Below are 15506 nucleotides of genomic sequence, written 5' to 3'. Positions count from 1 at the left end.
AGTCGTGTCCGACTCTTTGTGACCCCATATATCGCAGCATGCCAGGCCTCCCTGTCCATCACAAACTCCCGGAGTTTACTCAAACTCATGCCCATCGAGTCGGTGATGCCATCCAGCCATCTCATCCTCTGTCGTCCCCTTCTACTCCTGCCCGCAATCCCTCCCAGCATCAGGGTCTTTTCCAATGAGTCAACTCTTTGCATGAGGTGGTCAAAGTACTGGAATTTCAGCTTCAGTATCAGTCCTTCCAATGAACACCCAGGACTGATCTCCTTTAGGATGGACTGGTTGGATCTCCTTGCAGTCCAAGGGACTCTCAAGAGTCTTCTCCAACACCACAGTTCAAAAGCATCAATTGTTCGGCGCTCAGCTTTCTTTACAGTCCAACTCTCACATCCATACATGACCACTGGAAAAACCATAGCCTTGACTAGATGGACCTTTGTTGGCAAAGTCATGTCTCTGCTTTTTAATATGCTGTCTAGGTTGGTCATAACTTTCCTTCCAAGGAGTAAGCATCTTTTAATTTCATGGCTGCAATCACCATCTGCAGTGATTTTGGAGCCCCCAAAAATAAAGTCTGACAGTGCTTTCACTATTTTCCCATCTATTTCCCATAAAGTGATGGGACCAGATGCCATGATCTTAGTTTTCTGAATGTTGAGCTTTAATCCAACTTTTTCACTCTCCTCTTTCACTTTCATCAAGAGGCTCTTTAGTTCTTCTTTGCTTTCTGCCATAAGGGTGGTGTTTATCTGCATATCTGAAGCTATTGATATTTCTCCCGGGAATCTTGATTCCAGCTTGTGCTTCTTCCAGCCCAGCGTTTCTCAGGATGCACTCTGCATACATGTTAAATAAGCAGGGTGACAATATACAGCCTTGACCTACTTTTCCCTATTTGGAACCAGTCTGTTGTTCCATGTCCAGTTCTAACTGTTGCTTCCTGACCTGCATACAGATTTCTCAGGATGCAGGTCAGGTGGTCTGGTATTCCCATCTCTTGAAGAATTTTCCACAGTTTGTTGTGATCCACACAGTCAAAGGCTTTGCCAGAGTCAATAAAGCAAAAGTAGATGTTTTTCTAGAACTCTACTGCTTTTTCGGTGATCCAACACATGTTGGCACTTTGATCTCTGGTTCCTCTGCTTTTCTAAATCTAGCCTGAACATCTGGAAGTTCACGGTTCACATACTGTTGAAGCCTGGCTTGGAAAATTTTGAGCATTACTTTGCTAGCGTGTGGGATGAGTGCAACTGTGCAGTAGTTTGAACATTTTTTGGCATCGCCTTTCTTAGGGATTGGAATGAAAACTGACCTTTTCCAGTCCTGTGGCCACTGCTGAGTTTTCCAAATTTGCTGGCATGTTGAGTGCAGCACTTTCACAGCATCATCTTTCAGGATTTGAAATAGTTCAACCGGAAATCCATCACCTCCACTAGCTTTGTTTGTAGTGATGCTTCCTAAGGCCCACTTGACTTCACACTCCAGGATGTCTGGCTCTAGGTGAGTGATCACACCATTGTGATTATCTGGGTCATGAACATTACCTGTAACATTATCTGTTACATTACATTATCTGTAGGCAGGTAATAGTTAAATGTTTAACTTAAACTTTGATAGTTAGCTTAAATAGTTAAACGTAACAGTGATATGCTTTCCTCCTTAGACTGGAATGAAAGCAAGGCTGTGCACTGTCACCATTCCTATTCAACACTATACTGAAGGATCCAGGCAGTGGAATTCGGGAAGGGAGAAGAGGAGGAAGGAAGGAAGGAAGAAAGGGAGAAGGAAAGGGAAAGAGGGAGAGAAAGGAGGCGAGGAAAGGGAAGAAATTAAAGGCAATAAGATTGGAAAGGAAGAAATAAACTCTTTCGTCACAGACAATACATCCTATAAGCAGAAAAGTTTAAGGAATCCACCAAACATTTCTAGAATTAATAAATGAGTTCAGCAAGGTCAGAAGATACAAATTTAACATTCAAAATTCAATTGCATTTCTATATACTAGCAATAAACTCACCAAAAATAATTCTTTAATTCCATTCATGATAACATCAAAAACAATAAAATACTTAAAATTAGATTTAACAAAATTGTAAGACTTTCACACTGAAAACTTTAAAACTTTACTAAGAGAAATCAATAAAGCTCTAAATAAATTAAGACACAGCCTGTTTTCATGGATCTGAAGACTTAATATTGCTGATGGCAACTCCCTCCAAGCTAATCTACAGATTCAGTGTAATCCCTATCAAAACCCTAAAAGAACAGTTGCAGAATTGGCAAAATTCATGTTGATACTGATCCTAAAATGCTTACAGAAATGTAAAAAACAATTTTAAAAAAGAAAAAAGTTGAAAGATTTATACTTCCAGCTATCAAATTTTACTGTAAAGTAACAATGATCAGATGATATTGCAAGGACAGATATACAGATACATGATTTTTGACAAGTTATGAAGGCAATTCAATGAGAAGATGGTCTTTCCCACAAAGACTACTGCAACAACTGAACATTCACATGCAAAAGATGAATTTAGACCCTCATCTCACACTATGCACAAAAATTAATGCAAAATGGATCATAAACCAAAAGTAAAAGCTAAAACTTCTAGAAGAAAACAGAGAAGGAAACCCTAAGCATGAATTATGCAGTCTTAGATAACAACACCAAAATCATAATCCACAAAAAGAAAATTACTGAATTAGACTTCATCAAAATTTAAAGTCTTTGTGCTTCAAAATTCACCATTAAGAAAATGAAAAAACAAACCAGACAGGAGAAAATACTTGCAAATCATTCATCTAATAAAGGACCTGTATCTAAAATGTATAAAGAATTCTTGCAACTCAAAAACAAGATAAATAATCCAATTGAAAAATGAGCAAAATATTTTAATAGATATTTCACCAATGAGATATGTAAATGGTTAATAAGCAAAGGAAAAATATCACTAATCATTAAGGAAATGCAAATCAAAACCACAATGAAATGCCACTTCACTAGTACCAATACATGACAAGCTTTGAAAAGTTATGCTAAGTGGAAGCCAGACACAAAAGGCCATGTATTATATGATTCCACTTATATGATACTTTCAGAAAAGGCAAATTTAGAGAGAAAGTGACAGACTTAAAAGTATATTAGGGGTTGCCACAGCTTGGGGTGGGACTAGGGAGTGACTATAAACTGGCACAAGTGATCCTAGGTGGGAATGAAAAAGGTCTAAAACAGGATTCTGAGTGATGGTTTCACAACTTTGTAAATTTACTAAAAATCACTGAATGATACACTTAAAATGAATTAAGTATATGGTATGTAAAGCATAGTTCAACATATTTGTCCTATTTTGTTTAAAGAAAAAAAAAAAAAGAGAGAGGACTTCCCGGGTGGTTCATGGTTAATAATCTGCCAGCCAATGCAGGGGACACGGATTTGACCCAGGAGGATTCCACACGCCATGGAGCAGCCAAGCCTGTGCGCCATAGCTACTGTGCCTGCCCTCTAGACTCTGTGTTCCACCACAAGAGAAGCTACCGCAATGAGAAGCCCGTGAACCACAACTACAGAGTGGACCCCACTCACTGCAACTACAGAAAGCCCATGTGCAGCAACAAAGACCCAGAGCAGCCAAAAATAAATAAATAAAATAGAAAAATAATAACTATAAAAATTAACATAAATGTAAAAAAAAATTTTTTTAAGAGTTTGGATATGATTGGAACTACTCTGTGTAGATAAGACGAAGAAACTGCTTACGGTGAGTAAAAGAATGCTGATGATGGCAAAAAGAGAAGAGTTGGGGTAAAGTCACTAAGAAAGCTTTGGACCCTGAGACCCCTTACCACCATCCCTGTATCTTTGGCAAAGTTTATGAAAATCAATAACAGGCTGATACGCACAGAGGAGCTGAGTTTCCTGCTGTCACAGGACAAATCCGGAACACCTAAGGGTGAGGCAGGAGTGCAGATGCAGAAAGAAGCAAGGGAAAGCCAGAAAACAAGATCCAAGCAGCCCTCCTTGGGAGCTGCTGAGCTGGCATCAAATGAAAGCCACTCAGTCGTGTCTGACTCTTTGCGACCCCATGGCCTTAATCCATGGAATTCTCCAGGCCAGAATACTGAAGTGGGTAGCTGTTCCCTTCTCCAGAGGATCTTCCCAACCCAGGGATCAAACCCAGGTCTTCAGCATTGCAGGCAGGTTCTCTACCAGCTGAGTCACCAGGAAAGCCCAGAGTTGGCATTAAAGTGAGAGCTAAACTTAACAAAGTTAAGAGATGGGATCCACAGCTGGCATCAGGTTAACCTGGTTTTCTTTTTGTACTTCACCAGTTACATTTAAATTTTAGCAGGCAGTAGAGCGGACTATACAACTATATATTTAAATGATTATAGTGAGGTTATACAACTTCAAACGACTAATTTCAAAGAATATCAGTTGTTTTGGGGACCAGCTCTCTGATCCTCCTTCTTTTGGTTATAAACGCCTTTTTGATAAGGAACTCATCCTTTGAGGTTGAGTGTTGCTGACACCATAGTATCTCTCCCCCAAGCCATAGAGGACATACTACCCAGGACTGGTCAGAGTCTCCTGCATCCCTAAATATAATAATGGGTTCAAGGAAGGATCACAGTAATGTGATCCAAGCCAGACCAATAACTGAGTTCCTAAACCTTTTCTGCCACAACCAAACTTACAGGATGGGAGCCTGGGACTGCCAGTTCCCACTGTTACCCTTTTGTTACACTCTGTGGAAAATCTAGCCAAGACAAGAAGAAGCCTATAATAATATCACTGGACTGAATTAACCACTGGATCGAATGTACTCAGTTACATTAGTCAGCACCTTTTTGTATGTGCAAATTAATCTGATTTGAGGTTCTGTCGCTTGAAACCAAGAAATCTTTTCTATAAAAGGCCACTGAAAAAGTAGTGGGACATCTCGAGTGGTTGACAAAGGGGTCCAAAAGATGCAACCCAGAAAGGGAAGGGAACTAACTCTGAATTAGGAAGATTCAGGAGAAAAGCAAGTAGATAAACTTCCTCTTCTTTCAGAGTCCCATCTACAGATCTGAGGAAATGTCTGCTGTCCAATGATATCCTGTATGGCCTAGCAAGCACACAAGCCAAACAATCTCTTCCTAGCCCTTTGTGAAGCAGAGGCCAACAAGATAACATATTACCTTACATTGTTTCCCATCTTTCTCTGCTTCACTTCCCTTTTCTCTTCTAATGCTCTAGGATTATAGCTCCCAGAAAAAGTCTCAACTCTATCTTTGTCTCAGTATCTGTTTTCTAGGGGACCCAAACCGAAAGAGATCTACAAAAACCTGCAGTAACCGTAAGGCTTAATACTAAGTGAAAATACTTTGAGATTATAAACAAACTGAGGATGTTGTTGTTCAGTTGCTAAGTTGTGTCCAACTCTTTGCAACCCCATGGACTACAGTGTACCAGGTTCCCCTGTTCTTCACCATCTCCCAGAGTTTGTTGAGATTCATTTCACTGAGTTGGTGATGCTATCTAACCATCTTATCTTCTGCTGCCCCCTTTTCCTTTTGCATTCAGCATCAGGGTCTTTTCCAATGAGTCAGCTCTTCACATCAGGTGGCCAAAGTATTGGAGCTTCAGCTTCAGCATCAGTCCTTCCAATGAATATTCAGGACTGATTTCCTTTACAATTGATTAGTTTGATCTGCTTGCAGTACAGGGGACTCTCAAGAGTCTTCTCTAGCACCACAATTCAAAAGCATCAATTCTTCAATGCTCAGCTTTCTTTATGGTCCAACTCTCACATCTGTACATGACAAGTGGAAAAACCAGAGCTTTGACTACATGGACCTTTGTCAGCAAAGTGATGACACTCAATATTAATACAATGTTGAATAGAAATGATATTAAAAATCTATACAGGTAATACAAGGTAATAATCTGCAGATCAACACAAAAAAATAAACCAGCTACAAGTTTTGAAAGATACAACAAAAGCCCTTGATTTTCATATGATACAGCTATGTACATAGAATAAACAAGGCCACAGGGCAGTAAGTAGGTTGACTGCAGCCTAATCTTCCACTTCAGCTTAGTCTGTCCTGTAACAGAGGTTTATCAAGTACAAAGTTGGAATATTAAGCCTTCTGAAAAAGACTGACCCTGTATTTTCCTGAGAAAGTATAACAGTTCTGGTTGAATCAGTCCCACAATGCTGTTACATAACAGCTTGAGGACCATCCAGAGTTGAACAGCCTGTGCCCATTGTAAAGAATCAAGGATTATTATTAAATTTCAATTAAAAAATTTTTTTCCTGGGTAAAGAGTATAATTATTTTTATTAATTATTTTATTAATTAATTATATTTTATTAATTATTTTCTTCAAGGTATGCTTTCATTTTTTAATTGTAAAGAAAAAGTATAAATAAGAAGCAAAACAAAACATACAGACTAAAAGTAAAAAACTGGGGCAGACACTATCAGTGTAAAATAGCAACCAATGTCTATAACTAAGTAAAATTATAAACTGTCAGTACATTCTGCCCCTTAAAACCAATTCCTTTGTGCAAAATTAATTTGAGATAACAAATCTGGAGGGCAAAGCTACCCATCGCTGTACCTAGGTCTACATTTTTTCTTTTTTTTAATTTATTTTAATTGGAGGCTAATTACTTTACAATATTGTGGTAGTTTTTGCCATACATTCACATGAATCAGCCATGAGTGTACATGTGTTCCCCATCCCTCCCTCCTACCTCGCGTCCCATCCCATCCCTCAGGGTCATCCCAGTGCACCAGCCCTGAGCATCCTGTCTCATAAAAGAAAAAGAAAATATAAAGGAATACACAGTTTTAGATTTAACAAGAGTTTAGCAAAATATATTATTATTTATTAGTCACTAAGTCATGTCTGACTCTTTTGTGACCCCTGGACTATAGACCCCAGGCTCCTCTGTCCATGGGATTTTCCAGGCAAGAATACTGGAGTGGGTTGCCATTTCTTTCTCCAGGGTATCCTCTCAACCCAGGGGTTGAACCCATGTCTCCTGCACTGGCAGGCGGATTCTTTACCACTGAGTCACCTGGGAAGCCCAGCAAGGTGTATCACTGATATATACCTAAAAACAAATCTAACAAAAGATATTCAAAACCTTGCAGAGAAAACCATATAATTTCATTGTGTGATATAAAGACCTAAATAAATGGAGACATACACCACAATCATGAATCAGAAAGTCAATAATATAAGAATATCACTTCTCCTCCAAATTGATGCATATATTCAAAGCAATCCCAATCTAATTCTAAAAGGATTTGGCAGTTTTGCATTTTGGGGGTTTTTGTTTTGTTTTGTTTTTTGGAGGACCTGAGGACCATCCAGAATTGAAAAGCCTGTGCCCAGTTCAAAGAATCAAGGATTATTATTAAATTTTGGTAAAAAAAAAAAAATTTTTTTAAGAAAATGCAAAGTGGGTTGCCATTTTGTAGACGGTAAAAAGTATAGTTGCTTTACAATTTATCTTAGTTTCTGTTGTATAGCAAAGTGAATCAGCCACACATACACATATAACCCTTCTTTCCTGGATTTCCTTCCCATTTAGGTCACCAAAGATTTGGGAGCTTTTGTTTGGTTTTGTAGATTCTAAAATATACACAGAAATTCAAAATGCTAAGAGCAGCTAAGACAGCTTTTTTTTTAAGTAGAAAGAGTTATCCTACCAAATTCCAAAGCTTAGTATAATGAAAACTGTTTATAATTAATGAAAAGATGTATAACCAGATCAATGGAACAAAATAGAGCTCATAAAAAAGACCCACAAATAAGGACACACACATATATTATAGAGATGGCAGGACAGATCAATAGTGAAAGGAGAATCCATTCTGAAAAAAATAAAATTTCACTCCATAGACATATCAAGTCCAGGTGGAATATAAACCTAAATATAAAGGAGGTAATTACAAAGTTTATGATAAATATATGATATATTAATGACCTCAGGGTAATAAAATATTTCTTAAATAAGACCCCAAAAGTACTATACATTTTTTTTTAAAAACTGTTACACTGCATTAAAGCTTAGTTTTTGAAAGATTCCAGAAAAAGGATTAAAAACAAACCATAGTGTACGAAGATATTTGCAAAATACAAAATCAATAAATAACTAATCTACTAAATATATGTAAGGTACTCACAAAAATCAATAAGAAAAAGAACCCAAAGGGAAGGAACAAAGAAAGAAAATGGCAAACTATTTAATTAGGTAATTTACAAAAGAGTAAATTCAAATAATCAATAAACATACAAAAACAGGGCTCAATCTCATTAGTAATCAAATAAATATGTGTTAAAATTTTTACAATAAGATAGCACCATGCATCCATCAGACTGGCAAAAATGAGAAAGTTGGCAAAACCAAGTGATGGTAACTATGTAAAGCAACACTGTGGAAGTGTAAATTTGTACATCTATCTTAGAAAAGTATGGCATTGCCTAACAAATTTGACGATAAATAAAATTGCTGCTGTTGCTAAGTCGCTTTAGTCGTGTCAAACTCTGTGCAACCCCATAGACGGCAGCCCACCAGGCTTCCCCGTCCCTGGGATTCTCCAGGCAAGAACACTGGAGTGGGCTGCCATTCCCTTCTCCAATGCAGGAAAAGTGAAAAGTGAAAGTGAAGTCGCTCATTGTGTCCTACTCTTAGCGACCCCAAATTGCTACAACAAGCAATAAAGACCCAGCAACTCCACACCCGAGTATACCCTAGAAAAACTCATGAACATATGTACCAGAATATATGTGTAGGAATGCTCATAGCAGCATTGTTTCTAATAGTCAAAAAACTGGAAACAACCCAAATGCCCATCTACTGTAGAATGGAAAATTGTGGTTATGTTTATACAATGAAAAATATTAAGCAATGAAAATGAATGAACTTCAACTGCTTGTAACATCATGGCTGAATCTCACAGATACAATTTTGGCAAAAGAATATAGAACAGCATACAAACATACAGTATGATTCGATTTAAATGAATTCAAAAATTTTCTAAATTAAATTACTTATGGATGCATTCATAGGTAGTAAAAGAAAAGCAAGGAAATGGTTATCCCAAATGTCAGGACAGCAGCTTGGAGTACTCTGAACCAAAGGGTAAGATTTAAAAGAGAAAAGGTAGCATACATCAAAAACAACAGAACTGTTACAGAGATGGAAATGAGAAGAGCATTGTGGGGGTAAAATGAAAACACCAGATTGACTGGTCCAAAACGTAGGCTCAAGAATAAGCAACAAGAGAAAGACCATTGATGACTTTTAAAATGCAAGCAGGAGTTCGGATTTAACCCCGTAAGAAGTCACGATGTATACATTTTTGAACATAAGTACGCCATGATAAAAGCTGTGTTTTAGGGAGACTTCATTTGAAACACATTTGAATTAGAGGAGGAGGGACTAAATAACCTACAAATTTATTGTGGTTATCTGTAAGTGAAGTTATGAAAGGTGATTCAGGTGGCAGGAGGGTATTCATTCATACACTTTTTAGATGTCCAGTTTACACAAGATCACGTGCTAAGCAGTGGAGATAAAAAGACCTAGTGGCGTGTGTGCTCAGTTGTGTCCGACTCTTTGCAACCCCCTGGACTGTAGCTTACCAGGTTCCTCTGCCCGTGGAATTATAAAGATTAGATGGTGAAGTAAGAAAGGAGTTCCTCACTTATACTTTTGAAGACCCATCAATGTGGGTGAGTTGAGGATAAGGAGGGATTACTGACATGTAGTTGCTAAGTTGTGTCCAACTCTTTTGCAACCCTGTGGACTGTACAGGAGTACAGACATGGGATTTTCCAGGCAAAAATACTGGAATAGGTTGCCAATTCCTAGTCCAGGGGATTTTCCCAACCCTGGGATCAAACTGGCGTCTCCTGCACTGCCAGGCAGATTCTTTAGCACTGTGGCACCTGGGAAGCCCAAAAAGACCTAGACCAGTCCTCAAAGAGCTCTGAAAGCAGTATAAAAGAGGGGGAAACGGAGAAAGGAGAGCAAGCAGGAGAAATTTAAAAAAAAAAAAACTGTAGCGCATGAAATCAGTGACGAACAAAAGAAAAAAGTCAACCATTCCTAATTCTCAAGAGGTCTACAATTCAAGTACACATAAGGAGCATGGTAAGCACTGCCATATGGCCACAAGATTGATGAGAAGGAGAACAAGCAGGAAGTAGTCGTGACTATACCACATACATGTGAGAAAGGTGACTATAAAAGAAAAAGGAATGACTGGTTGGCAGCTAGAAATGCCAGAGGACTCGACAGTTCTTTGTTTGATGATGAGAAAGGCATGATAAGTCTATGGCTTAAGGAAAACATCCATGAAAAAGAACAGACTGAAGATGCTACAAACAAAAGGGAAAATTGTGAGATCAAGGTTGGGAGTAGGTGGCAAGATACAGGGTTCAAAACTCAATAAAATAGGTAAGTTTTAGGGACAAGACACGTTTCGGGTTCAAGAGAAGGACGGTTGAATGACATACTGGGACAGTCATATGTCAAGGTTAAAATGAAGGACTCATGTGGTATGGAGGCTTCCCATATGCTAACAGTAAATAATCTGCCTGCCAATGTAGGAGATATAAAAGATGCAGGTTCAATTCCCAGGTCAGGAAGATCCCCTGAAGGAGAGCATGGCAACCCACTCCAGTATTCTTGCCTAGAGAATTCCATGGACAGAGGAGCCTAGCGGGCTACAGTCCATGGGGTCCCAAAGAGCCAGACACAGCTGAAGTGACTCAGCGCAGCACAGCACCATGTGATATGACCCCTAAATTTTCAGTAAAAGATGGAGTAGGTAAGCAAAGACGGTAAATAAGAGAAATTATTTGGAATAAACCTCATTTCAAATGAGAAGACATTAATTAATAAAGGATCAAGTCTGGACTACTCTAGTCTCCTTCTAACACTACTCTGCAGCTCAGGAGCAAGAAATAGGTTAGATATTCAGCATTAACAGTTAGGGAGATGAGTACACAGAAGGTCAGGGAGGTGGTATATGTGTCTAAAGTAATGAAACAGGCAGCACTGAGATAGTTGATACTATGTGGAAATGATTTACTTTGATCAGGAGTGAGAAAATAAATTGAACAAAGTAGATGAAAAGACTGGGCCTATCCAGCCAGGGTTATGAACAGATTCAAGACTAAAAACAACTGAGGTTATAAATAAGCCTATATCCAGAAAATCCTACTCATGTAAGATTTTCCTCAGAAATAAAGATCTGATGAAGTCTTTCATTAAATTCTGCTTCTTGGGCAGCAAAATGATACCAAATTAACAAAGATTAAGAAAGCAAGGGTAACTGGGGATACTAATAGCAGCACTGTTAGAAAATCTAGAGCTACCACAGAAAATATCTTGCAGAAAGAAAATACAAACAGTAAGGGTTTAATATCTGAAATCAGAGGACTAGGATTTGAGCCTCAAATAAGACAAATAATCTCATTCTCTTAGTAGGCCTCAGTTCTGCATCTAGATTATAGGAATGGTAAATAATATAGGAATAACAGCAGCAGCTAACATTTTTTGAATGCTTATGTTTCAGGCACAGGTTTGTGTTTTACATGTATTATCTCATTTAATCCTCAAAGTAAACCTATAGAGGTTTCCAGCTCCACTTTACTGATAAGCAAACCAAGACAAAGAGGTTAGATCAACTTCCCAGAATTACACAGCTATTATTCGTATAAGCAGAATTTCAACCTGAACGATGTGACCTAGAGCCTACATTCTGTTCTATGTTCTTCTGCCTTCTGGGTTATGAAGATGAGAATGTGGTAAAAAGTGTTTTAAGTATACACAAATGTTCATCATTACAGCTGAATATCAAGTGACAGGACAAAATAATCCAAACAAAATCCTAGATCGTTTATCTACAAACAACATTCCATAAACTGCACCCATTATACGTTTCTGTTGTTCAGTCACCAAGTCATGTCCGACTCTTTGTGACCCTATAAACTGCAGCCCGCCGGGCTCCTCTGTCCAAGGGATTCTCCAGGCAAGAATACTGGAGTCAGCTGCCATTTCTTCCTCCATGAAATCTTCCTGGACCAGGGACTGAATCCACATCTCCTGCACTGGCAGGTGGATTTTTTACCACTGAGCCACCTGGGAAGCTCATTATATACGAGGGAGTGATTACAAAGGTTAACAAAGCATACGTCTTGTTCTCCAAAAGCGGGGAGAACAGACAAGAGGCACTATTTGACATGAAGTCTGCTTTTCTATGATGAGCTGAGGTTAGTAGTGCAATCAGTGATACAGAATAAAGAGCTTCAAGAAATCACCAAATCACAGCCTCAAAAAACAACAGCACTAAAAGCAAAGGGCTAGGAAGTAACTGAGCCAGAAAATGGACCAGTATAATTCTTTTTAAAGTAAAGGTTTTTAAAAAACCATAAACCTTTGAAAATGAAAAATAAGTTTTCAGATAGCAACAGGCTTTTCACAGAGCAACAAAGCTCATACAGGTACATCATAAAAAGGATTATTACTTCCAAGAAATGGTCCTAAGCCATTTTATAAATCCCACAATAATTTTTAAAAAGTGATACTTATTGGGCACTCATTATCAAAAAAGCACTTATAAGCACTTCACAGGTACGAATTTATTTAACTCTTACAACCATCCTGTAAGGTGAGTCCGTATACCATTAACTCCATTTTATAGATAGGGAAAATGAGGTAAAACTGTGGGGAAATAACTTGCCCAAGTTTACTCTATGGGGGGCAGTGCTAGGATGTCAAACCAGGCAGTTTGTTTCCAAACTGTACTATACTTCCCCTGGTAGGAAATTAAGAAGCAGAACAGGAATTTATTCAGCCATATTTGATAAGCAGGAGGAAAGTACCTTTCATTTACTATGACCAGATAAGCTGTTCTTTCCTTGGTCTTCCCTCCAAATTAAGTCCGAACATTCCTCCTGAACTCTCTCTCTCCTGAACTCTTTAACTACAGTCTACTTGCTGATTACTCCCAAATCTAGACCTCCAACTCAATCTGTCTTCTGCACCTTAAACCTGTACCAACATATATTATCTCCATTAACATCTCCATTACACCTCACTTCCCAGCCTCAGGCCCTTTCCTCATGCATGCCCTTACCTCAACAATTGCCTCTAACCCAGTTGCCCAAATCAGAAACTTGGATGTCCTCCCAGACTCTTCAGTCTTCCTCACCTTCCACATCCAAACAATCATCAATCACTGCACGCCTACGTCTAAATATCTCCCCAATCAATTCCTGTATCTTCATTTCTATTGCCTCATGTACTTTTATAACTTTACAAGGCAATGTTAATTTGAATTTTTTGTTTTGCAAAACTGGTTATCTTTTTTTCTTGTGTTTTGTCATGTCTATCTTAGGACAAATTCCATGACTGGAGAACAGACATTGTATATATTTCATACCTAACTCCCTAAGGTGCACTTTCTTGATCAGCACAGTGTTCTCAGAGATAAGCTTTTGGCTCTATTTAAGAGAAATTAATACTTAGCATGCATGTCAAGTAATATCTATTTTTAAACGGCACTACCTTCAGAAACAAGATCAAATTATTTTACAAAAAAAGGACAAAAGTAATAATTTCCTATTAAGTAATAAATTCCTATTAAGTCTATCACAGCTCCCTAGATCATACTAATTATTGTAAGAGTTCAGTCATAGCTAGCAGGAGCCAGACACCATACTAAAACTTTTACACAAATTATGCCACAATGTTTACAACTCTATGAGCTAGGTACCCTTTTTTGGTTTGTTTTTACCCATTATCCAGATCAGCTTAAAACTAAAGCTTAAGAGAACTTTATCAATTTGGCCAAGGTGTCAACTTAGAAAGTAACAATTAGGATTTCAGCCCATGTCATAGACTGAGCCTCTATGCTCTTAAGTATTTGCTATTTTGCCTCCTAAGGAGGAAATGAAATATGTTTTAAAGTTCGAAAGAAAAAAAAAATAATAAGCACAAAGCTTAAAGAGATGTTAGTTTTAAATGAAAAACATAATCAAAATAGAGTAACACTATGGAAGTTCAGATAGTTAAGAAAGGACCTGTTTGGCAGGTAAAAAAAAATCTTTAAGAAATAACAGTAAACTAAAAAGATCCAGAATCAAGGAAATATAATTATCGGAAAAGCAATATATTCGAATGCTTCCTTCTTTTCTTGCGACTTCATAATTAACAGAATGTCTAGTGTCGTATACATTTGTGTATTTCGCAATCAAGGTCTACAAATATTAGAATTCTCCCCCGTAATTCAATTTTTAGTTTTAGAAGGGAGAAAGGCGGCAACGTTCTCACCACAAGTAGGTAAAAGAAAACTCAGCTTTGATCGCTTACTTTTTACGTCTAGACTCCTAAAACACGAGTCAAAGGGCCGGCGTATAAAGAACACTGCCTATCATCCATCTTTCTCCGGAGCTACAGGAAACACAGGGTAATTCGCATTCACGCGCTACTAAGATCAAGCTCCAGCGTACAATTCGGCAGATCCTGCAGCTGCACACCGAGGTGCAAAGCACAGGTTCTCAACTTTTGGTTCTGACCGTGTGTTTTCCATTCTGGGTGCACGCGCCCACTCTGACCAAGACCCCTGGCTGCAAAGAGGATTCGTGTCAGATTCCGGGGAAGGGTGAAGGGGCGTGAAGGAGGGGCGGCCTCCCTCCTCCGCCGGGAGTCCGCCGCGCAACGAACCTTTTGTTGGGGTGGAGACGAGGGCGGACCCCCCGCACCCTCCTGGTGAGAACCGAGGGTGGGAGGACAGAGGGAAAGGGCCCCGGCCAGCCCGGGGGTGGGAACACAAAGAATTCGGGAAGCGTCGAGCGGCCGGCCGCCGAGCTTACCCCGCCTGCCTTTCAATAAGCCGCCGCCAAACTCCAGGCCCGGGCGGCCGAGGAGCCGGCGGAGCTGGGCGCGCGGGGCTCTCTGCGCCCTCGGGGTAGGCGAGGGCTGAGGGCCGAGGCAGAAGCGCCGCGCGAGGCCTCGGCAGCCCCGGCGAGTCCCCTCGGCCCCTCCGCCCAGCAGCCGACCAGGCCGCGGGATCCCGGCGCCCCCGTCGCCACACCCACCCGCCTCCTAGGCCGGGCCCGGGAGGACTCTCTGGCTCGTCCTCTGGCTGCGGCGGCGCGCCACACGCCCCAGATTTACCTGCTGATCTTCTGGGCGAAGGCGCGGCGCTCGGCCATGGCTGCTAAGGCGGCGGCGGCGGTCTGGGCGCGGACGGGCGGGCGGGCGCGTGCCTCCTCGCTCGCGGTCCCTCCCTCGCCGCCTCCTCCAGTCCCCGCTCCGGACCCGGGAGGCTAGGGCTGGCGGCCGGAGCCGGGAACGAGCCCAGCCGTAATGCTCCTTAGAGGCGCGCAGCAAGAAACCGCACCTCCCCCAGCGCGTCGATCCCCTCAGGAACCCGGGCTTCAGAACGCAGCTCCGGCCCGCGGGAGCCAAGAGGAAGAATGG

The 15506-nt window shown here is 40.1% G+C and overlaps 1 protein-coding gene across 4 annotated transcripts in view; it reads right to left on the bottom strand.

The window, feature by feature from the left end:
- Window positions 1–15287, bottom strand: part of DOCK7 (dedicator of cytokinesis 7) — a 188494-nt gene extending 173207 nt beyond the window's left edge. For all 4 annotated transcript variants that reach the window (XM_061121716.1, XM_061121717.1, XM_061121718.1 and 1 more), the window contains exon 1: window positions 15201–15287. In XM_061121716.1, coding sequence (XP_060977699.1) covers window positions 15201–15238 — 38 coding nt within the window. In that variant the 5' untranslated portion in view covers window positions 15239–15287. The remainder of the gene's footprint in view (window positions 1–15200) is intronic.
- Window positions 15288–15506: the final 219 nt, after the last annotated feature.

Source organism: Dama dama, chromosome 20, assembly GCF_033118175.1.
Source record: "Dama dama isolate Ldn47 chromosome 20, ASM3311817v1, whole genome shotgun sequence".
Lineage (NCBI taxonomy): Eukaryota > Metazoa > Chordata > Mammalia > Artiodactyla > Cervidae > Dama > Dama dama.
Note: the sequence above shows the minus strand (reverse complement) of the source record. Positions and strands in the feature narration are given on the sequence as shown.